Source organism: Corythoichthys intestinalis, chromosome 9, assembly GCF_030265065.1.
Source record: "Corythoichthys intestinalis isolate RoL2023-P3 chromosome 9, ASM3026506v1, whole genome shotgun sequence".
Lineage (NCBI taxonomy): Eukaryota > Metazoa > Chordata > Actinopteri > Syngnathiformes > Syngnathidae > Corythoichthys > Corythoichthys intestinalis.
This window is the reverse complement of record NC_080403.1, coordinates 19839889-19866103: the sequence shown is the minus strand read 5'-3', so window position 1 is coordinate 19866103 and position 26215 is coordinate 19839889. Positions and strand designations below refer to the sequence as shown.

General features: G+C 38.0%; 1 protein-coding gene across 4 annotated transcripts in view; it reads right to left on the bottom strand.

Annotated features, from left to right (window-relative positions):
• ephb2b (eph receptor B2b) overlaps positions 1-26215 on the bottom strand; it is a 265726-nt gene that overhangs the window by 167869 nt on the left and 71642 nt on the right. For all 4 annotated transcript variants that reach the window (XM_057846096.1, XM_057846098.1, XM_057846097.1 and 1 more), the window contains exon 2: positions 7536-7615. In XM_057846096.1, the coding sequence (XP_057702079.1) occupies positions 7536-7615 (80 nt within the window). The remainder of the gene's footprint in view (positions 1-7535; positions 7616-26215) is intronic.

Below are 26215 nucleotides of genomic sequence, written 5' to 3'. Positions count from 1 at the left end.
TTTCTTAACTTCTCGATTATTTTTTAAATTATGAACTTTCAATTAATTTTGCTAAGAATTTCTCACAGGTCTATTTTAACTTGTATATAAATATCAGTCTTTGAACTTTAATATGGTGAAGTTTCTTTCCACAGGAATGCACTTTTACAAAGATGTTTATTTTTTGAAAGCTCACAGAGAAAACATTTACACATATTTTTTTGCCTGTTTCAGAGTGCCTTATGCTACAGACATTTATTGTATTACATCATTTGTTATAGGTGTTATTTCTACAAGTTAAGGGATGACATCTTGCTCGTTTTAATAGAGGGTCTGATATCATTTTTGATGTGTTTATTCTGTTACTTTGTTGTCATTTATGTGAAGCGATGAAACAAGTTTTTGTGCTAAGCTAAATTAGCAACTTAATATGATTTGCTCATAACAGAGCTAGTTTTCATGTGGCTTCTTCTTCGTGGTGTTCGGCAGCTATGTTTTCCGGTCGGCGGTCAGGGCATCGAAACTTGGAATCGAAATAAAAAAAATTGAACGGCTCCAGGAGAACCACAGTGTTAGTCGCGGATCCCATCAATGCTCGATGCCCAACCCTATTAAAATCTGCATTAGATATTAGTTTGCCTATGTAAATGGATTTTCCCCTTATGTGTTAGCATTAGCATTAAGTGGGAGTATTAAAGGCTAAGGGGCCATTTAAACGACAACGGCAACAGGGGTGACAACACAAAATCTTTTCCAGAGAGCCCTATCGATTACACAGTGACGATGTTTTGGGGGCTGAAAACTCCTTCCAGAGTGGAAATCTTGAAAACGCTCCCACCTGTCGTTGCTGTCTAAACAGTTGTCAACGAAAATGTGAATTTTGGGTGACAAGTGACTTCCGTACTCCGAAACAGAAGGTGGCGATAATGCTCTATTATATTTGTCAGTGAAGCGGGTGAAGATACTCATGCATGAGTGCACACGGACAGTCTGACAGTGTATGAAAATATGTCTTCAAGTAGCAAACTTGTACACGTCCTAACTGTGTTCAACATTATTCAAGATTCTAGTCACTATTCACTTCTCTAATTATAGAAACACACAAAATGACACCCACTAATGCGTTTTGCTATGTTGTTATCAGTGTTGGGCACGTTACTTAAAAAAGTAATTAGTTATAGTTACTCACTACTTCTTCCAAAAAGTAACTGAGTGAGTAACTGAATTACTCTACAGTAAAAGTAACTAGTTACCAGGGAAAGTAACTATTTCCGTTACTTTAAAAAGAAGTTATTGTAGGTCAAAGAATTTGAAATTTTCTGAGCAGTATTCGAGTCAGTTGAATAGAGAAGAACAGACAGGTAGTTGTGTTATAGAACCTTGTAATATTTATTGCACCTCACCAGCAACAGATTTATCCTACACTTGAAGTGCAACAAAAATAAACAGATTTGAATTGCTTACCACAGATGTTGACAAAAGCTTTGCCCGGAATATAAACATATCCACGATAGGATGTCGCCATTGAGCTTTCAAAGGTTTCAAATGCAGTAATATGTATAATTTGTATACATTGGGACCTCAACATACGAATTTAATTTGTTACAGGTCCTGGTTTGTAAATCGAAATAGTCATATGTCGAGCGGGATTTTCCCATTGGAATATATTGAAATTACATTAATTCGTTCCACGGCCCAAAATCCTACACTAAATGCTTCATAAATACTGCAGGTACAATTATAAATAGCAATTACATAAAGGAAAGCAAATAAATCATTAATTAAAATCCGAATAATATTAACTATATAATAATAATACCGTATTGGCCCAAATATAAGACGATTATTACATTGAAATAAGACTGAAAAAGTTGGGGTTGTCTTATATTCGCGGTCTAGACATTATACCCATTCACGACGTTAGATGGCGCCAGATGTCATTGAAGCGATGTTCTGTCATGACAGATCTCAGCTACTCTCAAGTTTAACCAGTTTGCATTATTTTATTTCAATGTCTTTCCTTATTCAGATGTGTTTCAAGACTACACTTACACTTAGACTTCACTTTGATGGTTGATGCAGTTATTGCCATTTTGTTGTTTTATCGCAATTTTACGATTTATTTACATTTCAAAAACCAGAAGCTATTCAATTACGAATGTGATTGCACTTTAGTTTACATATTTAAATGATCAGATATTAAGATTTGAATGAGGCAAAATAACATTCTTTTTCTCTCAAATATATTGTTATAATCATTTGTTTCAGATGTACTGTAATTATTTTCTGTATAAAAATTAATTTGGTGTTCAAAAAGTCTTTTTTCAAACTTGAGTCTTGAAAGAGGGGGTCGCCTTATAATCAGGGCCGTCTTATATTCGGGCCAATACGGTAATAGTGATTGGGTTGTAATCTGGCGGTATTTTGCATGCTGTTTCTGAATGCTCCATGTGACTAAAGAGAGAGTGAGAGAGGTGCGGATGACTAGGAAGTTACTGCCTTCTTTCATGTCCTGTTGTGGTTGGCTACGGAAAACAGCCGTGTTGTGTGGCACAAGTTTTAAAATAAAGGATTCAACACCTGACAAAGCTGGAAATTTTCTTCCCGATTTTACAATAATAATAATAATTGTCACCTTAACTTATAAAGACTGCCAAATGGAGGTCGGAGCAGAACCACCTTGATCATGGACCTATTTCAGCCGTATTGTTGAGCCTGTTCACTGATGCGCACACCACACTCATATTTTTCTATCATTTCAATCTTAATTTCAATGTTAAAATATCCATCTTAATTCCAATGTTAAGCATCACCTTTTTCCTTTTTTTTACCACCTGCACTAACCTCTTGGGACCCATGTTGATTGCTCTCACAAGAAAATTCGCCGTGCTTCCGTCTTGTGGGAAAACAATGAAATTGTGACGCTGTTGCGAATCGTCGTATTTAAAATTTCGTCGGATGTCGATACATTCGTATTTCAAGGTACCATTGTACTTTCTTTTATAGAACTATTTGAGTGGGGTAAGGGTGTGAGCAGGCTTATAAAGCACTGGGGAAACCCTGGACAATGTGAAATTTTCTATGTTCCATGTTTCCATTTTTGGTAGTATACAGTACATCAACTAAGAGTAAAAAGGATGAAACAATCTTTTTTAAAAAAAAAAAAAAATCAATAGTATCAGACGCAGTTGCTACATGTTGTTGTGAGTTGAGTAACTGCCACAAATGAATTCCTCGTATCGCAAAGTTAATTTGCAAGTCAAATCAAGTGACATCTTTAAAAAAAAAAAAATGTTTAAACTGCTAAATGAGTCACTCATATCTCAAGACACCTCTGTTATGTATTGGATTTCAGGGCATTGAAAGATGCTTTAAATTGCATTATTCATTCACTCCATGCTAGGTTGTGATTAGATACTATTGGAGCAGACTGACAGAAGTGAGGCTGCAACTTTGCGTCATCGGTCCTTCTGACCACTCACTCTCACCCTGCAGTATTTTCACAGTGTCTTGCCCAATAACAATGTGCATAAGTGTATCCAGATACCGATATTTCAATCAAAGGAATACCCGTCTGCTCAACCACTTGTGCTACCGTCAAATTACAATATTTCACAGAAAAGGTGTTTGGTCGAAGCAATAAGTTTATGATCAGAATGGGACGAACTCTGCCTCAGTTTGAGAGAAACACCCTGAGAACTAAGGACTGGAATCAGAGAGATCAGCTCTAATGATAAGAAAAAAATATATCCACATCATTATTATGTTATTATAGAGAAGCAGTTGTTCAAATAAAGACCCGCTAAGAAACCCCTCAAAGATGTCCGGTACTGTTGGATAAATAAACGTCCCTGACCACGATATGAGGAAATGCGGTCATGAAAATAACTGACAGACTCCGGTGATGGCAGGGAAAAGGAGGAAGCTGTTACACTGCGCTGCTTGTAGGGAGCAGCAGGAAAGCAACAGCAGGCATTTGCAGGATGGAGGAGATGAAGAACATCTTTAAAGTTGTATCACTGAACTGGCGGAGTTAAGCCTTTCCAGCACGACAGGGGCTAATTCAAACCATCTTTATGACAAACCACAGAAGCGTAAATAATTGAGAAAAATTGGCAATTGGGTTTTTGTTTTTTGGGGAAGCTCCAGCAAATAAGTCGACATCTTGCCTCCTTTTGTTCCCATCTTAAAGAAGTCAAAATCTCGTGGCTCCGAAACGAAGCGAGGCCGAGACGCTGGTTTTGGCGCGCCTGTACGCTCGGCCTGTCTTGCATGTGGCCGCCAGGAATGCGGGAATCCTGGCAGCCCGACTGGAAACGTTAAGCATCAAACAACGGCGTCGCCTTCGAAGCTTCGGGTCCGGGCGGCTGGCGCATAAGCAAACTATTTAGCTCTCAAGTCTGTGATGGTTCAATGGGTCACAGTGGGGATCATTAATGCATAAACCGACCGCATAAACAAAACAAATAACTCAGACGTTGCCCCACAGGAGCACTGAGATCGGATCTTTGATTTGTGTTCCTTGTGCTCGCGTGGGTTTTCTTTTGGCACTTTGGCTTCCTTCTAAATTTCGAATGATCTTTTTTACAGACTATAATTTGTCCCTAAATATGAATATTAATGGTTTTTGTAAACCCAATGGTATGTACCCATTCTATGATGCAAAGTAAGTCAGACTGAACAGTGTTTTTAAAACCCTCAAGATTACAAAAAACTCAGCATTTTGTGCATGTATATAAAGTCACATTATTTATAAGATAAAATCACAACCTTGAGTGGTCTTTCTCTATTACGTCAAGAAACGCAGATACACTGTAGCAGTTAATCGATGTGGATCAATATATAATGATTTGTTGAGCCCAAAAGCGTACCGCACGAATGCTATTTTTAGACCGTGACGTCGCCATCGTAACGCGGAAGTGGGCCGTTATGGACGCGCCCTTGCATACAATCCATATTATTTCTGCTTTTTTTCTCCGGTAATCTTTCAAAAAAGAACATGCTGATCAAACACTGCTGCTCTGAACTTGTAGAAACGGCTCTCGACATTACGACATATGAAGGATGTTTTCTTCATACGTTTCCCGAAACCAAAAACTCAGAGGAAAAAATGTGAAGAATGGATTAAGTTGCGCGGACGTCCAAAAGACCAGTTTAACGCCAGCAAGGGGAAGCCATTCACATTTCATATGCAGTAAACATTTTGTTGGAGGCCATGGTCCTACAGAGGACGAAGAGGTAAGCAATTATGATATTTTTACTTATTTTTTAGCATGGCGTTTTGCCGTGCTGCTTCTGTCTGACATTGAAAAAAATCCTAATGTTATCTAACTGCCACTGTTACCTTTTCTGTTGTGAAAAAAACAACATTGGTAAGGGGGAAGTGTAAATTAAATAATTAAGATTTGTTATGAATGAAAAAATTAAAAGTGTTCGTTGGCTGTCACTGAGTAGCATTTGCGATCGCTACACAAAAATAGCAATGTAAATTTCCCTCAAGAACGGTCAGAGACCTACGACAACTAGAGGATATAGTATATAAGACAGGCCATATGTTGGTAAAGGATAGATTGTTGAAACAAGAGAATGTTATTGTCAGTGGCGTAAGGCAATGCACACAAGAAAAAGGTGTCGATAAAAAAGCTAACTCTGGATCAGGTCAGCTCTTTTTTCCGTCTTTTTCAGTCCTAGACACTCAAGCCATCTCTTTAAAAGAACATTTGTATGTTGTTCGACGTCGTAATTAGTGAATTTGGCACCAGGGACATAATTTTCGGACAGAATTGGTGGGTTTAGCTCAGTAAAATCTCGTTCGCACACTATTTCCATGCATTTACTATTAGGGACAAACGAGAGGTTGACCCACCTAGCAACAATTGCTAACATCATGAATATTAATGAGCAAAAGTGATGGTTGCTTGCGGTACACCATTGAATGGCGTACCGCACGCAGGCTATTTTTAGACCATGACGTCGCATCGTAAAGCGGAAGTAAAGCCGAAGTGGGACATTATAGACCCGCCCTCGCATAGACACAACGCAATTAGTGCTACTTTTCGCCGGTAATCTTTCAAAAACGAACATGCCGATCACGGATTGCTTTTTTTGGAACTTGTAGAAACGACTCTAGACATTACGACACACGAAGGATGTTTTCTTCATACGTTTCCGGAAACCAAAAACTCGGGCGGTAACAATGTGAAGACCGAATCAACTTGCGCGGACTTTAACACCAGCTCGGTGAATCCATTCACATTTCATATGCAGTAAACATTATGTTGGGTTGGCATGGTCTTTCAGAGGACAAAGAGGTAAGCCATTTTTATATTTTTAACTTATTTTTTTAGCGTAACGTTGTGCCGGACTGCTTCTGTCTGACAATGAATGACCTGAAAAGAATTACAATGGTATCTGACTGCCACTGTTACCGTTTCTGTTATATATATAAAAAAAATAACATTAGTAGGGGGGAAGTGTAAATAAATCATAGGATTAGGATGTGTTATGAATGAAAAAAATTAAAAGTGTTCGTTGGCTGTCACTGAGTAGCATTTGCGATCGCTACACAAAGCTAACTAAATTACCCCCAAGAACGGTAAGAGACGTAGGACAACCAGAGGATATATAAGAAAGACAGGGCTGATGGTAAAGGATAGCTTGTTGAAACAGGATAATGTCATTGTCAGTCGCGTCGATAAAAAAGCTAAAGCTATGCTTAGGTCGGCTCGTTTTTTTCGTCTTTCTCAGCCTTCGACACTAAAGCCATCTCTTTAACTGAACATTTTTATGTTCTTCCACATCTTTGCCAGTGAATTTGGCACCAGGCACATCATTTTCAGAGAGAATTGGTAGGTTTACCTCTGTAAACATCTCCCTCGTACACGATTTCCATTCATTTCCTATTAGGGACAAACGGTGGCTTGTCCTTACTTAGCAACAGTAGCTGATGTCATGAAGATTAATGAGCGGAAGTGACGTGTTGCTTGCGGTACGCCATTGAAATCGATCAGAACAAGGAATATTGATTAGTATTGTCAGCATTAGCTGTGGCATTTTGTTAATAAAAAAAGTTGTTATTAAAATGTCAGAAATCATACATGAAAAACATCAAAACTGCATTGTATTTTTTTTTGCTTGAGGTACCTTTGAACTGATTTTGATAAATGTGTACATAATATTGTATTAAATCGATATAAGGCACTTGAATAGATTCGTGGCAGATATTGTAATGTCGGCAAATATATAATTGTACAAAGAAATATCAATTTCTTCATGAAAATGGTGATTTACACCCCTAATTGTGATGCAGCCACCCACAAAACATCCCACGGGCTCCTTCTTCTGTTGGTCCCTGGCTCATGGATTCAACTTTGACCTCAGAGTGAGAAACCCAAACAGCAGCATTGAGCAACAAGTGCATTTGTCATGGGGAATGAACAAACATACACAAACTTACAAAAAGCAGAAACTGACCACACACACGTGCTCACACACACACAAAAAAACCCTTTAGCACACTTTTAGCAAATGATGCAATTACAACCAATGTGACTCACGCTGTTGTCGCTGGATCCCGACACCGGATAGACGGTCCAGCCGAGCTCCGCTGTGGCTGTGGTGGAGTCCATGAGCATCTCTGCGGAAAGACGGACACACAGAGGTCAAAATGACATGGATTTACGGTAACCGCCAGATTGCTAACTATCTATGGCGCGCAATCGGACTGATTCCAGATCAGTTTCAGTTTCAACAAAAGCACACCGCACAAGAGTCAGTATTGCATTTTTTTCTGTGTTCCTTTTCTATTACTTTCAAGAACGAACTGTATAGAAACTGATTTATAAAGATAAAAAAAAAAATATTTAAAAAGTCACAAATCTTAAATTTATGGAATAGGACCATAATCTGGAGTGAAATGCACATACACGTGGGAAAACATGGACATTAATAAACCTATATGTTTTTTAAATGGCATTAGATTAGACTGTATTTTAAAAGTTCTTATGTTAGATCTTCATAATTGTTCACAAAACACTAAAACCAATCAAAATGTTGGTCCAAACGTTCTAAGCACTTAAAAACAATAAGACAATATTAACAGTGAGACCAAAAAAAACAAAAAAACAAAAAAACACTCAAAATACAGATCAACACAACTGACCAGTTCTCACCCAAATTAGGTGTGAAATCTTGTAACTTTTTATTAGGGCTGTCAAAATTATCGCGTTAATGGGCGGTAATTAATTTTTTAAAATTAATCACGTTAAAATATTTGACGCATTTAACGCACATGCCCCGCTCAAACAGATTAAAATGGCAGCACAGTGTAATGTCCACTTGTTACTTGTGTTTTGTCGCCCTCTGCTAGCGCTTGGGTGCGACTGATTTAATGGGTTTCAGCAGCATGAGCATTTTGTATTATTGACATCAACAATGGCGAGCTACTAGTTTATTTTTTGATTGAAAATTTTACAAATTTTATTAAAACGAAAACATTATGAGGGGTTTTAATATAAAATTTCTACAACTTGTACTAACATTTATCTTTTAAGAACTACAAGTCTTTCTATCCATGGATCGCTTGAACAGAATGTTAATAATGTTAATGCCATTTGTTGATTTATTGTTATAATAAACAAATAATACAGTACCTGTGTACCGTATGTTGAATGTATATATCCGTCTTGTCTCTTATCTTTCCATTCCAACAATAATTTACAGAAATATATGGCATACCGGTAATTTATAGATGGTATGAATTGCGATTAATTCCGATTAATTAATTTTTAAGCTGTAATTAACTCGATTAGAAATTTTAATCGTTTGACAGCCCTACTTTTTATCCTTGGATGTATTTTCTTAAATCACAGTCTGCCTTTGTAATTTTGATGTTTTATTCTATTTTTTAGAAGCTCAAATATTAACTGCTTTATTCCTCTTGCCAATTATTTGACAATAACTACCACCTGAGTAATAATAATAAAACACAACAGTGACTAAAAAAATGATTTCAGAGCAGAATATTATTAAATCCAGAATTTCATCCTGAAGTTCCCCCCTTTGTATTTTTCTTTTACAATAAGAAATCAGCTGAAAAGCTTGAAAATATCCAAACATTTGCATAACCCTATTCTATTTGGCAGTTACTTGCCCAACTAATTTGTAGCCATGTTGACACATTCACATTTCTTCACACTTAAAATAACAGTATAGAGCAAACGATGACATTAACAGCTATGTGACCTTCACTGAGAAATGATCTATTCCACACAAATGCCAATCATAACAGCTTTGAGACATCCCTGACAGATGGGCAGTCCCGTCAGACGTTTGACTTTGTTGGGGGCTATGAAGGCAAAAAAAAAAATGGTGAAACCAATCGGAGGCTAGCGAGCACATTGCGGATTATGTGCTGAAAAGAAACACCTCCTGTAATTGGGGTCAAAGAGAACGTGCATCCTGTCTGTCATGGGGTCCTCCACGGCCCACATTCCACCCGCTTGACCCGGCTGTCTGTCATCTGCAGCTTGGACTATTCATGTTGTCACCTGCCCCCACTGAGCCTCTCGGAGCCTCAACCCTCGCGGCCTATTTGCTGGTCCCCACTTGCGAACATCTCTATAGCTGCTTAATGAACATCACCTCTTGATTAGGCTTGTTTATTCCTTGGAGACGGGCATGGAGAGATTATGAGAGACTTGAGCACACACACCATGTCAAAGATGGCAGCAATCTTTTCCGAGCAAAGTTTGAGCTTTTAATGTACAGTATTTGTTGAAAATCTATACACTGTAAAAAAAAAATAATGTTGCTTCAGTAACTTGGTTTATTTTAGTCTACTTAACCCTTTAACACCGAATGTATCGGCGGCGACAAAATTTTGCATATCATCTTTAAAGCCTCGTCATGCTGTAATTACGTCACCAACGTGCTGCTGGTAAGTCTCATTTGAAAGTGCGGAAGTTGAGGTCCACGCCCGTTTTTACTTGAAGTCAATCAACCAAGTAAAACAGGAGATAATGTCATTTGAGTTTGATAGTTTTATTTCCCTCGTAAATAAGCATTAAAACGTTGCATGGACCATGTGTTTATGTCCATATTTCAATCATTTCTTGTCCTTTTTCAAAACCGAAAGCACCACGAAAGACTACATATCCCAGGAGCCGTAGTAACGTCAAGAAGGATGGACGTAATGTGAACATTTTAGATAAATTGCCAGGCGAAGCGCCGCCTAAGGTGAGGGAGGCGAGGTAGCGGGCGACGGCTGGTTGGATTGAGCCAACGATTTTGAAATGTGCGGAATGAATCAAAAACTAAATTTAGCACAAGCTAATACATTATTTCATCAACTCGAGGAAGAGGATGGACCAGATTTGTCGTTGTTTTCTTCGGATGAGTCGGTGAGTTGGGAAGAGTGAGGCTGACAGCTCAAACGGCGGAAGAGTGGGCTGTGTGACGTAGTGTATGACGTGGCCCTTTGTGCTGTTCAAGGGGAAACTGAGTGGCATGGCTGCAAAAATTGAGTCAATATTTTTGAAAATACTTTTTTTCAATGTTATATTTGATTTTTTTTTAGTATCTAATCAATTTGTATATAAATGTGTGTGTGTTTGAGAAGCTTGATTGCATGTATATACTTTTAATAAGTATATGTGTATAATACCGAACCATACAAAGAGATTTCCTCCAAACCCTATTTGTGTTAGATAATATATATGTATTTATATATTTTTTTCTCACTATTTTGCATTGTTGGTTTACTGCAAGGGTCGGGAACCTATAGCTAGCGAGCCAGATCTGGCTCTTTTGACAGCTGCATTGTTTCGTTATACTCCTTAGCGCATTGCGCGAAACAGCGACGGTCAACGGTCATACCCTGGCTGGTGTTGTGCAGCAATGAGCAGACGTGACTTTTGAGGCGTATGTTAACTTTTTTAATGCTCCAACAACACTTTCGCACTTCGCACTAGATATCATCAAATAGCAAACTAGATGTGCTACGTTAGATCCCCCCAAGTCCCATGCCATTGACTGCGTTGCGTGAGCCCAGGGTGATCATGGGACACGAAGTCCACATACTAGAACCGGCGACTAGAAAGCCGATTCACAGCAATTTTAGAGGGAAAGTGGCGAACGTACATGTCCTTGTGTCTATCCATCTATTTATCTATCCATCAATCACATAGGCAATGCAGATGAGGCAGAGACACTGTTCAAGTGAGGTTGCCGTATTTTGCTGTCGAAAATAGCGGCCGATGTGCGTGTGTGTGTGAGATCAGGAAGTAAACTTTCATCGTTTTCATTTTCGGCGTTGTCATCTAATTTTAGAAACCATTTTGAGGAGATGGCAAAAATAAAAAAAGATGAGGCATATTATACTTTTCAGCCGGACATAAGGACTTAAATGCTGCACAGTTTTTTCTCTAGCTTTGGATGAGTCAACAGACGTAAGCTATTTATCGCAGTTCAGAGTGAATACAGGGTTTTGACTATGAAAGGCACAACAAGGGGAGGATTTATTCAAGTCCTTCACTGAGTTCGGTAAAGTAAAAAATCTACCGATGGATAAACTTGTTTCGGTGTGCACTGATGGTGCTCCGTGCATAAGTTTCTCAAGGCCTGCATGAAGCTTAACCCCACCAAGTATCAACCAGACTACAAAGACATCAGCAAAACTATGCAGCACCAGAAGTCGCATTAATGGTAAAATATACTCATCATTGATAACTACGTTATTGAAAAGAATTCAGAGACTTATTGTACTTTAAACGTGTTGAAATTACACAAAATGCACACATTACTTGTATTTTTAAACATATTGTATGGCTGTAACTAAATTACATTTAAAAATATGTGGTGTTCATGGCTCGGTCATCCAAAAAGGTTTCCGACCCTTGGTCTACTGTATATAACCTGTTTTGACCATAGTATGTGTAAAGGTCAAAAACGCCTATGACCATACCTGCAGTTTGCATTGAATTGTAAAATATAAAACTAATCAGTCTTATTTTTTTCTGTTAAGTGTTTATCCTAACAAGTTGAATAAATATTATCAAGTATCAAAGTGGCTCATCGAGCACGTTTGGTTGTCAATGGGACATCAATATACACTAAATAAATTTTCACAAAATATTTTGGGATTTTTTTGTAGATTATAATTGGTCACTGAAGAAAACAACAGTTTAGACATGAAGGTTGTGGTGTCCTGAAAAAGTGTACTTAACCAGGCCACAGTGAACATTTTTTTCTTTTAAATATAAAGGGGCATCAAAGGCATGCAAATTCGGACAAAATAGGCTTAGGTGTTGAAGGGTTAACTCATTTTATTAAGTTAATATTGTTAACTTGATTAAATGAGTTGGGGTATACTGAACATGAAATGAATTGTGTGAATTTAGGATTAATCTCACTCCTGATGTCTTCATAAAAGCGCCCTGGCAAGAGGGTGGTTATTTATGGTGTTTAGCTCAGTTGTCTGCACACTCTACTGCCACATTGACAGCTCAGGTTCGTTCCGTGCTTGGAGCAATTTACTATGTTTACCTAATACTTTTTTTTTTTTTTTTTTTTAATTTCATTTCATTTCAGGCAGTTACATTCATCTTCACAAATACAGATCTTTGCTTTCAAGAAACAACAGAGACATAAAAAAAGACACAAAACAAAACAAAACAAAATGCCTGAAAGGGAGTGGGACGAAGAAAACTTATTAAATCCCACCCCGATTTCTCAATAATCATCAAAATAAATAACCATTTTCCTGCAACCTGTTTCTGTTTAGTTACATAGAATACATCCTTCCCTGACACATGTAACGGGAGGGCCGGACCCTCAATATCGATTCCCTCAGTCAAAAGAGAGAAAACAGAACAACAAAACCAAAATATGTATATATATATATATATATATATATATATATATATATATATGTGTGTGTGTGTGTGTAAATATATACAAATACACACACACTTATATTGCGTATATCCATACCAGTATGGTAAAAAGACCTACACAAACAGTGATGTACATTTAAGACCCTTCCTGAATATACTTAGACCAAATTAATTGTTTATAATGAAATTTAAATATGTGAATATTTTTACACTCTCTTAGTGATAAACTCAGATTGTTCCATAATTTAACTCCTCTTACAGACACACAGAAGCTCTTACGAGTCGTTCTAAATCTAGGAAGTACAAACTCCCCGTAAGCTCTTAAATTGTGAGCTCTTTCACGAATGGTGAAATGTGTTTGTAACTTTGCGGGTAATGTGTTGTTAAAAGCTTTATATAGAGTTATGGAAGTGTTGTAATCGACTAGGTCTTGAAATTTAAACAATTTAGATTGAAGAAATAGTTCATGGGTGTGATCCAGAAATCCAGTCTTATGAATGATGCGAACTGCTCGTTTCTGTACTATGACTAAAGGATTTGTCGTATTGCGATAGGTATTCCCCCACACTTCCACACAGTACGTAAGATATGGGAGAATCAAGGTACAGTACAGAATACGGAGTGCATTGTGATCAAGATATATTTTAACTTTGTTCAAAATTGAAAGGCTTCTTGAAATTTTGGTTTTTATATGTCTGATGTGGGGTCTCCAAGACAGTTTGTCATCAATTATAACTCCCAAAAATTTATTCTCACTAACATTTTCAATTTGTATACCTTCAATACTAAATGTTGGTTCTGTATCAATTTTTGCATTCCCAAAAATCATTGCTTTAGTTTTACTTATATTCAATGATAATTTATTTATATCCATCCATTCTTTAATCAAGTTTAGTTCCCTGTTCACAGTAGTTACAAGTTCAATGTAACTATCACTACTGTAAAAAATATTTGTATCATCTGCAAAGAGAATGAGTTTTATAACTTGGGATACATTAAATATATCATTTATATACAAAGAGAAAAGTTTAGGCCCCAACACTGACCCCTGTGGAACCCCACATGAAATACCTAGTTTATTTGATGAATAAGAGCCGATGTTGACATATTGCTCCCTGCCTGTTAAATAACTTTTCACCCAGTCCCCAGCTACCCCGCGAATACCATATTTTTCTAATTTTTCAAGTAAGATTGAATGATTTAAAGTGTCAAAAGCTTTCTTGAGGTCAACAAAAATCCCAACCGCATATTTATTCTGGTCAAGTGCATTAGTAATTCCCTCTACTGCCTCAATTATCGCCATTGAAGTAGTTCTATGCGTTCTAAACCCATATTGTCCTGCATTTAGTATTTGATGTTTCTCTATGAACTTTTCAAGTCTAGAATTAAAAAGTTTTTCTAAAATTTTTGAAAATTGTGGCAATAGAGAGATTGGTCTATAATTTGTGAAATTGTGTTTATCGTTGCTCTTGAATAATGGTATTACTCTAGCAATTTTCATTTTTTGAGGAAAACAACCAGACTGAAGTGATAAATTACAGAAATATGTTAAGGGCTTTACAATGGAAAATATAATCTTTTTTATTACTAACATGTTAATATCATGATAATCCACAGATGACTTACTTTTACATTTTAACACAATATTAATAATTTCCTTGTCGTCTGTACATGTGAGGAACATCGAAGATGGATTTCTTATAATCGTTTTGTGACAGTTATTAACAGTATGGCATGGAATTTCAGTAGCCAACTGAGGGCCAACATTTGTAAAAAATTTATTAAAACCATCAACGATATCATTCATGTTATGGATGTTCCCATTTCCATCGGTAAAATAATCAGGATATGATCGAGCTGGAGATCCTTGTTTAATTAAATGATTTAGTGTATCCCAAGTTGCTTTCATATTATTTTTATTAGCATGTAATCTTTTTTTATAGTACACTTGTTTACTTGTTCTAATGATGTCCGTCAACTTATTTTTGTATGTTTTATATCTCTGTTCCGCCTCTTTTGTTTTTGCTTTGATGAACTGTTTATATAAATTATTTTTCTTTTTGCAAGCATTCATAATTCCTTTTGTGAGCCAAGGACTTTTTGTCTTTTTTTCCTTGATACAATATTCTTTAACAGGACAATGTTTGTTATATAAGAAGGTGAATATAACTAGAAAAGTATCGTAGGCACGATCCGCATTGGATTCACTATAAACCGGGCTCCAGTCTTGCTGGGCAAGACTGTAATTGAAGGCATTTATTGTTTCTTCATTTAATATTCGCTTGGCTATAGTAACCACTGTATCTTTTTTTATCTGAAGATCACAATCATATATGGCAAAAACCGGTAAGTGGTCAGTTATGTCACATAAAATCAGGCCACTATTGACTTGACCATCCATGACATTGGTAAATATATTATCTATAAGAGTGGCACTGTGTGATGTTATTCTACTTGGTTTTGTTATTGTTGGGTATAAAGATGAACTATACATTGTGTCAGTGAAATCATCAATGCTTTTGAGTTTGGTTGGATTTAATATGTCAATATTAAAATCCCCGCAAATGAATAACCGTTTTTGATTCACAAAAGAAAACAATTTCTCTACCCAACAATTGAAGTTATCAATACTTGAACTAGGTGTCCGATATATGCAACTGATTATAACATTTTTCTGTTTTTCATTTTTTATCTCAATCGTTAGACATTCAAATATTCCATCAACAGCTAAGGTCATATGCGTTACAACATTAAATTGTATAGACTTGTGTATAAATAAGGCTACCCCACCCCCCAGTTTGTTCTGTCTGTTCATATATCTGAATTCATATCCATCCAACCAAAAATTTATACCTTTGTCAATGTTAAGCCAGGTTTCAGATATGGCAATAACACTAAATTGGCAAGAGAATTGTTCCAAGTATTCCTTAATGGACCCAAAATTCGTATACATACTTCTACTATTGAAATGTATTATTGACAGCTTGCCCTTTGTTTTGATATTTGTTCCATATTGTTCGTAAGAAAAATAATTACAATTTATAACAAAGGAAGAAAAAAAATTGTATTCAGGGTCTATAGAGATATCTTGATCTGCTGTGTTGTACTCACTATATGTTTCCAGTTCCATTTGTTTGTGATGGAAGATTGACTTCAACCTGTCCATGTTATATGATTGATATTCTCAGTGCATGCTGTCAGTTGTACTTGTCTAGATCTTCCATGCTCTTCACGATCAGTACCTTGGCTTCCTCTGGTGTCCCGTTCAGCTTAACGTAGATCTTACAGTTTGTTACCCATGTGTGTTGTATTTTACCTTGCTTTTTCAGTTGTCTTGCCTTCCTCGCGATGTCTGCGTTCCTTCGTGTCAGATGTTCATTAATGAAGACGTCTGTGCCTTTTAGTTTGCGTCCTTGCCTCAACAGTGCCACCTTATTTTTTCGATTAATGAATCTCATAATGACGGCTGGTGGTCTGTCGTTGTTCCTGGGTAGGGGATGACACGCCTCGATGTGCTCCAGGTCCATTTCTATCCCCTTGGATTGGAGGAAGGATGCCACCTGTAGCTCCACCGAACCCGTCTCCTGGACGCTTGGCTCCCCGATGTCCGCGGTCAACGCACGCGCGTAAGAGCGCGGCTTGATTTTTATGCCAGTGATGACCACATCATTCATTCGGGTGTACTGCTCTAGGTCTTCCACTCTGCGTTCGAGATCCCCAATTCGTTTGTCTTTTTCGGCATTCTGGAGGCGTAGTTGTTTAACTTCCTCCAGAAGCCCCAACAGCTGCTCCTGCTGCGTTCTGACAGCAGTCACTTCTTCGATCAGAGAGTTGAGGGAGGTTTTAATATCGTCGACCTCCTCCGAAGCCGGTGTTGGGCCTCTCTTGGGTGGCATACTGGCGTGTATGTACCCAGAGTCGACACGTCTCCAGCTGCGGCGCGACCAAGCGTGACCTCGCTAGCAGCTAGCGTCGTGATCGTGGGAACGAACACGAAGCGCGGCGATCGAGTCCTCCAGTTCGCCCTGTCGTCGTTCGTGCCTTTCCTAACTTCGAAAGTGCCTTTCTTAAAGTCGAAACTTTCTTCTTGAAGCCTGATGCAACCTCCTTGTACTATGATTAAGTTTTTGGTTTTTAGTCCTTGTAGTCCGCCCGCGACATGCGACCTGTCGGCTGTTAAATTCAGTTTCCTTAAAATGTTGAGTTTTCATCGTCAACTTAAATTCAAGTGAAATTGTTTGATTTGAATTTCAAGTTCTGACAAGTTCTTGTTTATCTTGATGTGCTGTCATGCCTTTTTTAATAATTCAATGTATGACCATATTTGATTTAAAAAAAAAAATAAAAACCTCGTACCGTAATTGCCGGACTATAAGGCGCACCTGACTATAAGACGCTACCCACTAAATTTGACACAAAAACGGCATATGTTCATAGATAGCCACTTCAGACTATAAGACACAGCTTGCCTCACTGTATTATGGGATACTTACACCAAAAGATAGCACTTTATTTGACAGGGGCGTCATATGACTGTCATAAGACCGTCATAATATGACATTACTTCTGAATGGATGTAAAAGATCCGAGCTGGACATAAATGGAATTAGTGACAAAATTTGCTGGATGTCACTTAATAACATCCGTCATAAGCATTCATAATGCCCATCAGAGTGTAATGTCACAATTATGATGGTCTCATGACAGTCTTATGGCGCTGATGTCAAATAAATCAACAAATAAGCCGCAGGATTCAAAATCCCCAAATTACGGCACTTAAATTTAGTATAGCATTTTACTTTTTGAATTATTATTATTATTTTTTTTAAGAAAGCAGGGATCCTATAGTTTCAAAAAACTTGACATGATAGAGAAACAGAGATAATTTTTGGGTTTCGCAAAGAAAAATGAGTTATATAAACAGTTGTCAAAACAAACTCAACAAGAATTGTGTTCCCCAGCGCAATCTTTTGCTCTCAACCCGAGGCTCTTCCGCCGACTTCTAGCATCTCAGCCACAACCACAAACGACATAATGGGAGAATTCACAGTTTTCACAAGTTGGATATCCTATAATTAGACTGATGAGACTGCAATCGAGCAGCTATTGACGGCCTTTTGCGAATGATGTCGAGCCAAGCAGGCAGTGTGGATGTTTGGCTGCAAAATGGTAATTATCCCCCATAACCATGAGAATAATTAGTGGAGGAGCAGTGCGCATAATGAACCCCCTCTGCGACAGTTCAGGAAGAAGGAAAGATTTCCCTGAAAAAATTAGCACACACGCTGATGACACCAATTTGTCCACTCTCCTTTTTGTCCCAATTTTGAGCATCTTTGACAAAACTGCAACATGGATTCCAAATCAATCCCAAATACCTTTTGACTTACATACTTTCTGTCTGCAAGGGTGTCTACTCATTGGCTGCCATTAACTAAAATATATGTTCCATCCATTAGAATTTGGAGGGCAGTCATAATAATTCAAACTATTGAAACAGTGAGTGTTGAACAGTTTTTTAGTGTTCATTTTCTAAAAAGACAAACATTAAGAAAACAAGTACTTTTTTCAAATATTTTGTTTCCTTTTGAAATAAAAAAAATGAAATAAAAACTATATTTGCGTGTTGAACAAGTATTTTGTCAATTCAAATGTAATAAAAATACTTTTTTTTTTTTGACATTACACTGATCTGAAAAAAAAAAAAAAAAACAATTTCAGATGTGTTTTTTTTTTTTCCTTTTACATAACTGCTCACTTGAGTTTATTGTATTTACTGTTGAACTACTTTAAGCTGTTTTATTTTTCAGTTTGAACCCTAACCATACTTTAAGTGAACGGAACTTCGACCTTAAAACCAAGCGACACAGCAAACCATCATTTTTGGCGTACCGTTTCACCACTAAGTAGTACAATTTAGCAAGGATGGAAACCTGAGTCATTGCGAGGTGGACTTGGGCTTGGAATGAGTTTTGTGGACATGTGACTCGACAAAAAATAGAAGGCTTGAGACTTGACTCGGATTTAGCCGTTTGTGAGACATGATGACGCATGCATACATACTGGATAATTTGGCTAATAGCATTTGATCTTGTATTGTATGTAAGTTATGAAGTGCAAATATTGCAGGACAGCATTTATAAGGTTATAACATAGATTTGAATTAAATAATGTAGCTCCACTTCAGTCCATTAATCTGACGACAGAGAATCGCCTTATGGGTTCATCAGAAATGGAAAGAGGCCAATGGTTCTTTTTCTGAGTCAGAACATTGCTTACTTGTAATTCCCCATGATCAGGGTTAGCCGGTCTAAATGGTGTAAACGTGGCAACCGCCGTATCAACGCATCACTCAGCAGCAGCAAGCTGACCGATGCTTTAAAAGAAAAATAAATAAATAAAAAAAGAGGCTAAGTTTCCTCAACCTCATGCCTTCTTCACCCCAGTGTTGGCTGCCAGCTCATCGCCCCCTGTGGAGCCCAGCGGCACATTAGTCTTGTCAGTCTCAGCTCTCCAGCTGTGGTGGATCATGTTGGCGCTTCATCGAAAGCAGACGTCAGATGCTCCAAGGCTTAAAATACACACATTTTGCTTTTCATTTCTTGATTTAATACAGTTTTAGTCGAAATAGCCAAAGGGTGAAGAATTACAGTATACTTAAGCGATGTTACATTGAGGGTGCAGCATTTTAGCACCAACTCACCAAAATGACACCAAGTTGACCTGGATGAGGTGTGTGGCTACTTATTCTCAAGTAGACTGCATTCCGATGAGAAAAGTAACCACCCTGTGAAGACTAAACAAAGCTAAAAACAAACTGTATACCGAAGCCAAGAACAGATTTGAAATTTATTTTCATTCATGGAGGTTGTACTTCATCAGCAAGCCACCAAACTAACATAACAAAAATACCTCCAAGGAGTGAAGCTATTGAAATGCTAACATATATGATTATTTATTCAGCTATTGACCACCAATTGTCCTTTTTTTTGCATTTCAATCCAAAGAACACTGAATAGAATTGGTGTTATTCTCTTCCAATGATTTATTGAAAAGGATTTTAGCGGTTACAGATGACGTGAGGTTTGATGCCGTGCGGCCACGACGTAGCGTAATGGATTTTCATCACAACGCTTGTTCCGGCAGGCTATTCTGACACTCCAAAGACAAACCACAGCCCCTCAACTTCCTACTCGCTGCTGCTTAAGCGCCTTTACATCTTTTGTGCGGCAGTGAAGTGTTGCATAAAAGCGTTGAATAATCGCTCAGGCTCATGGGAAGATGGCCTCCGCGCTGGCGGTCAAGGCTCCCAAAACTTTGCTGCCTACAAAAGCTTTTATTTTCCCTTCTTCTTTCTTCAGTCCCTCAAAAATATGAAACATTCATGCACACGTGCTAATATATTCACAAGTGTTAACAATGCCAGTGTAAATAATTCAAACGAGAATGTCATTTATATGTCCTTTTCCTTTTATAAACCTGATGCCATGGACTGCTCATGGGGAGGCCATGAATATGCAATGTGAGCTGGGAGACTATAAGACCGCCACGCTGCCGCTGAGAGCATTTTTTGCAACACTCGCTATCCATGTATCATCCATCCATGTATCTGTACCACTTTTCCTCACTAGCATTTGCTGTTTGTGGATTTTTACTAGGCCTGCACAATGTATCGTTTGAACATCGCCATCGCAATATGCGCATGCGCAATAGTCTCATCACAAGAAGGGCAATTGTTTTGTTTTTTTGCCTCATAAAAGCAAAAAATGTGCAGAGACATGGCCTCCTTGATCCCTTTTATATACAGCAATCTTCATCATTCATAAATGAACCCCCTTAGCTTGGAATAAACGGTATTACAGGTATTGCCCGGTTTACAAACGAGTTCCGTTCCTGCGCTTGCGATGTAACCCAGAAATAATAATAATAAAAAATAATAAATCATTATCATTTTACACAAAACTCCAGAAATGGGACAAAAGTGTTGGCACCCTCAGCCTAATACTTGGTATCACAACCTTTAGACAAAATAAATGCGAACAACCGCTTCCGGTATTCATCAATGAGTTTCTTACAATGCTCTGCTGGAATTTTAGACCATTCTTCTTTGGCCAACCGCTCTAAGTGTCTGAGATTTGAAGGGTGCCTTCTCCAAACTGCCATTTTCAGGTTTCTCCACAGGTGTTCTATGGGATTTAGGTTTGCACTCATTGCTGGCCACTATAGAAACCATTTCTAGTGCTTTTTAAAGTGTGTTTTTGGTCATTGTCCTCCTGGAAGATCTATGACCTGTGAGGGAGAGCCAGCTTTCTCACACTGGGCCCTACATTATGCTGCATAATTTGTTGGCAGTCTTCAGACTTCATAATGCCATGCACACGGTCAAGTAGTCCAGTGCCAGAGGTAGCAAAGCAACCACAAAACATCAGGGAACCGCCGCCATGTTTGACTGTGGGGATCGTGTTCTTTTCTTTGAAGGACTCATTTTATTCCCCTGTAAACTCTATGTTGATGCCTTTTCCCAAAAACCTCTACTTTTGTCTCATCTGACCAGAGAACATTCTTCCAAAATGTTTTTGGCTTTCTCAGGTAACTTTTGGCAAACTCCACCCTGGATTATATGTCTCTGGGTCAGAAGTGGGGTCTTCCTAGGTATCCTCCTATACAGTCCCTTTTCATTAAGACGCCGACGGATAGTATAGGTTTACACTGTTGTACCCTCAGACTGCAGGACAACTTGAACTTTGGTTTGGATGTTAGTCGAGGTTCTTTATCCACCATCCGGACAATCTTTCAATGAAATCTCTCATCAATTTTCTTTTCCGTCCACATCTAGGGAGGCTAGCCAAAGTGCCCTTGGCTTTAGACTTATTAGTGACACTGTGCACAGTAGACACGGGCATTTAGGTCTTTGTAGATGGACTTGTAGCCTTTAGATTGCCCATACTTCCTCTTAATCTTGCTTCTTTCTTTTCTCCATGCTCAATGTGGTACACACAAGGACACATGACAGAGGTTAAGTCATCTTTAATCCATTTTAACTGGCTGCATGTGTGATTAAGTCATTGCCACCTGCTATACCACAAGTAAGTAACAGGTGCTGTTAATTAGAGAAGCGTCACATGGTTTTTTAAAGGGTGCCAATACTTTGTATGGCCCATTTTTGGAGTTTTGTGTAAAATGATAATGATTAAAATTTTTTTTTCGTATTGTCTTTCATGTTTTCTCATAGCAAGAAAAATAAATGAAGGTATTACTACCAAAGCATTTGTAATTGCAGTCATTTTCTGAGAGAAATGTAGCATTATCTGACAGAATTGCAGGGGTGCCAACATTTTGGCCAGCAGTGTAGATAGTGATCTAAGCTCCAAAATGACTATGTCAGACGTCTATGTGGTTTGCTGACTTTATTCAGCTGCTTATGACATCAACACTTGAAGAATGAAACTAAAATAAAGTGAAACTAAATCAGTCTAATCTTCAATGACAGCAATTCAAATTTGTGTTTACAAGTAGCTGCTGATACAGCAATAACAAACGATTAGCACGTATCAGTTAGCGTCCATAAGCACATCATCAAAAACAATCACATAAACTCGCCCCAAGTATTCGACCACAATTGAAAACGCAAAATAAATAGTACAAAAGGGGTTATATACAGCCGTCGCCTCTGAATGCTTCACAAGCAACAAATGTGCGCGCACGCTGTCTCCTATGTCACTCAGCTGCTGGCTGCTGTGTGTTCGTATGTGGGGTGGGCGGGCACCTCTGTACATGCACTCGCTTCCTGTTCTACACTTCCTGTGCCAAAAAAGGATGTCGAAATTGCGTAAGTCGGGTCCTTTGTAACCCGGGGACTATCCGTATATGATGAATACAATGTGGTCATGGTGAGTCAATCAAAATTTTCCCAAGAAGATCTATTCAAGTCATTTCTTTTAGTTTTGATATCGCAACATATCGCAAACCCCCAAAAAGTCGCAATGTCAGTTTTTTCCAATATCATTCAGCCCTGATTATTATCACCATGGCAGGATAGTTGAAAACATTATGAAGCAAAGGCAAGGCAAAGGGCAAAGCACTGCCTGCCCGAGACAAGAGCAAGAAGTAGTGAGATATTTATCAAATTTATGTAAGAGTTCTACAAAAAAATTATTTCAATAGCGTACCGCACGAATGCTATTTTATACAGTGACGTCGCCATCGTAACGCGGAAGTGGGTCATTCATTATAGACACACCCTCGCATACAATCCATGTTATTTCTGCTTGTTTTCTCCGGCAATCTTTCAAAAAAGAACATGCCGATCAAACACTGCGGCTATGGAACTTGTACAAACAACCCTAGACATTACGACATATGAAGGATGTTTTCTTCATCCGTTTCCCGAAACCAAAAACTCGAAGGAAAAAATGTGCTGAATGGATCGATTTGCGCGGACTTCCAAAAGACTAGTTTAATGCCAGCAAGGTGAAGCAATTCACATATCATATGCAATAAACATTTTGTTGGGGGACATGGTACTACAGAGGAAAAAGAGGTAAGCCATTTTGATATTTGTACTTATTTTTTAGCGTGGCGTTTTGCTGTGCTGCTTCTGTCTGACAATGAATGACCTGAAAAAAATGAAAATGGTATCTGACTGCCACTGTTACCTTTTCTGTTGTAAAAAAACAACTTTACTAAGGGGGAAGTGTAAATAAATGATATAATTAAGATTTGTTATCAATGAAAACATTTTAAGTCTTCGTTGGCTGTCACTGAGTAGCATTTGCGATCGCTACACATAAATAGCAATGTAAATGAAGAACGGTCAGAGACGTAAGACAGCCAGAGGATATAATATATAAGAAAGACAAGGCATATCGTGGTAAAGGATAGATTGTTAAAACAGGAGAATGTAATTGTCAGTGGCATAAGGCAATGCACACAAGAAAAAGGTGTCGACAAAAAAGCTAACTCTGGATCAGGTCAGCTCTTTTCCCGTCTTTTTCAGTCCTCGACGTTCAAACCATCTCTTTAACTGAACATTTTTATGTTCTTCCGCAGCTTTACCAGTGAATTTGGCACCAGGGACATCATTTTTGGACAGAATTGGTAGGTTTAGCTCAGTAAACATCTCTTTCGACACTATTTCCATGCATTTACTATTAGGGACAAACACTGGTTGACCCGCCTAGCAACAATTGCTAACGTCATGAATATCAATGAGCAAAAGTGACGTGTTGCTTGCGGTACGCCATTCTGGTCCTCTGTTGTGTACACCAAGATCATTAGGTTTTTCAGGCATTACAATCAGACACCCTCACTCGAGGAAGGCCCACTGGGGTTGATCAAGACTTCAGACTGAAAATAAATTAAAATAAAAAATTCTGTTCTGTTGAGCAATTTGTTTAAACTCGTTAGCTGTCATTGACGGAGATAGACGTCCAACCTCTTCCCAGTCAAATTGGATTTAATGTATAGTGCTTTCACTGGCAGTGAAACATGATTACTCAGTGCCAACCACCCCAGTTCAAATTCAATTAATCACTGTCAATGGCAGTGAATAAGTTAAGGAGAATCAAAAAACTGGCTAAAAAGAGAACAAATTAAGGACAGACTTTCACGTTTCAAAAGGCTTAGTTTGAATATACAAAATGGGATAAAATAGATTACAGGACTGAATTTTTAATACAGTTATTCCCAACTTTCAAGTTTTTCATTTATTTATTTATTTATTTATTTTTTACAAGCAACGGCTAATAGCAGCGGCTAGCAAGCTAACATTTTTAATCATGCTTTTACCACATTTTTAAAAAATGTTATATTACATATTAAACTCAAACTAAATCTATTAGCCTGTGTTGTATTTTTTGGGTCAATTTGTATTCATGATTTCTATTTCTGAATTTGTCTAATTGTTGATGGTCAACTGAAAAAAGAAATATTTAAAGATATATGGATTAGGTATTTAAATGTTCATCTGAGCGAGAGCTCTTCTTTGAGATGCTGTCTGAAGTGCCGGACACGAGGGAGAGCGAGGCTAGAATGTAGGAAAGTGTGTGTGAGTGTACTGCATGTGTGGGGGGGTGGTTGTGGTGCTACAACAACACTCCTTCTCTCACTATGGGAGGCTCCATCAAAAAAACAACATCCAACATATGTAGAGCACTCATTCTGGGGATTTGCGTAACCACCATCATGTGTAAATAGCGATGTCTTCATGTACATATACATCCCACAGAGTCCCTGTGTATTTCTTCTCAGCAAACAAATGAGTAGTAACTTTACACTGTAAACTAAACATGACATCAAATAATCCCACATGTGTCCTTTCTATGGATTTGATATGGCACCAGTCAAAATGCAGTTTTGAGTACCAGTTTGTTCTACTTAGACGAGTTTTATATTACTTGAATATTCTAAACAGAACTATGGTTCTGCTTCTCTGCATTCTAACACTAGTCTGGATCTTTGGTCCATCGAGTTTTCACTCTTGAGCTGAATATGAATTGGACCGCAGCGTTCTGTTGCATGCGAACTGAAACCACCTCTGCAAGCAGTCACGTCTGGAAGATAGCATTCGAATGGATGAGAACAATGACAACATAGTTTGTTTCAATCCGAGCAAACGAGGAAGCCTAAATGTCCACAACAAGGGCTGAACATGCATTAGACCCGTGACCAGAATTGAGAGTAACAAACCAGAGAGCTCTTCAATAAAGAACCCCTATAGCCTTAGCCCAGCAGTGAGTTTTGATCCATTTAAGGATAAAGGAAACCCATTAACTCGGGAAGCAGGACATGTGAAGTGCCTGATTTGTGCCTTCAACAACTGACAGTGAGATGCTTGTCCTTTTTGATACAACAATGTGCTAACATTAAAAATCATTTGATCCTACATTTATAAGGAACATTTTAGAACCGAGGCTCCCGGGTCACCTTAAAATCTAAAATAATTTGCATTCATATTTTTGTATCATCTAAAAAGTGCACGGACACCATATGTAGTTGGCGTGTCCGTGATATTAAAATAACTCGTCACTTGTTAAAAAAAACTGCAAAGCTCAAATATGATAGTTGATTTTTTAACAAAAGAGAAACATGGTGGCCATATGCGGATTTTAAGGGGGGGCCAGGGGAGCCAGGCCCCCCCCGGTGGTTGAAAATTGTCATTGCATGTAACCGACTTTCCTAAATATATATAAAAGTTGTAAAGCAATAAAACTGGTACAAAAATGAATGAAATGAACAAAAAAATATATCTTTATAATGGGTTTTTTCGAACAGATCATGTGACTAGCACCTTAGACGGTCATTTGCTTTGCATATCATATATCAGGGGAAGGCATTTTTTATTT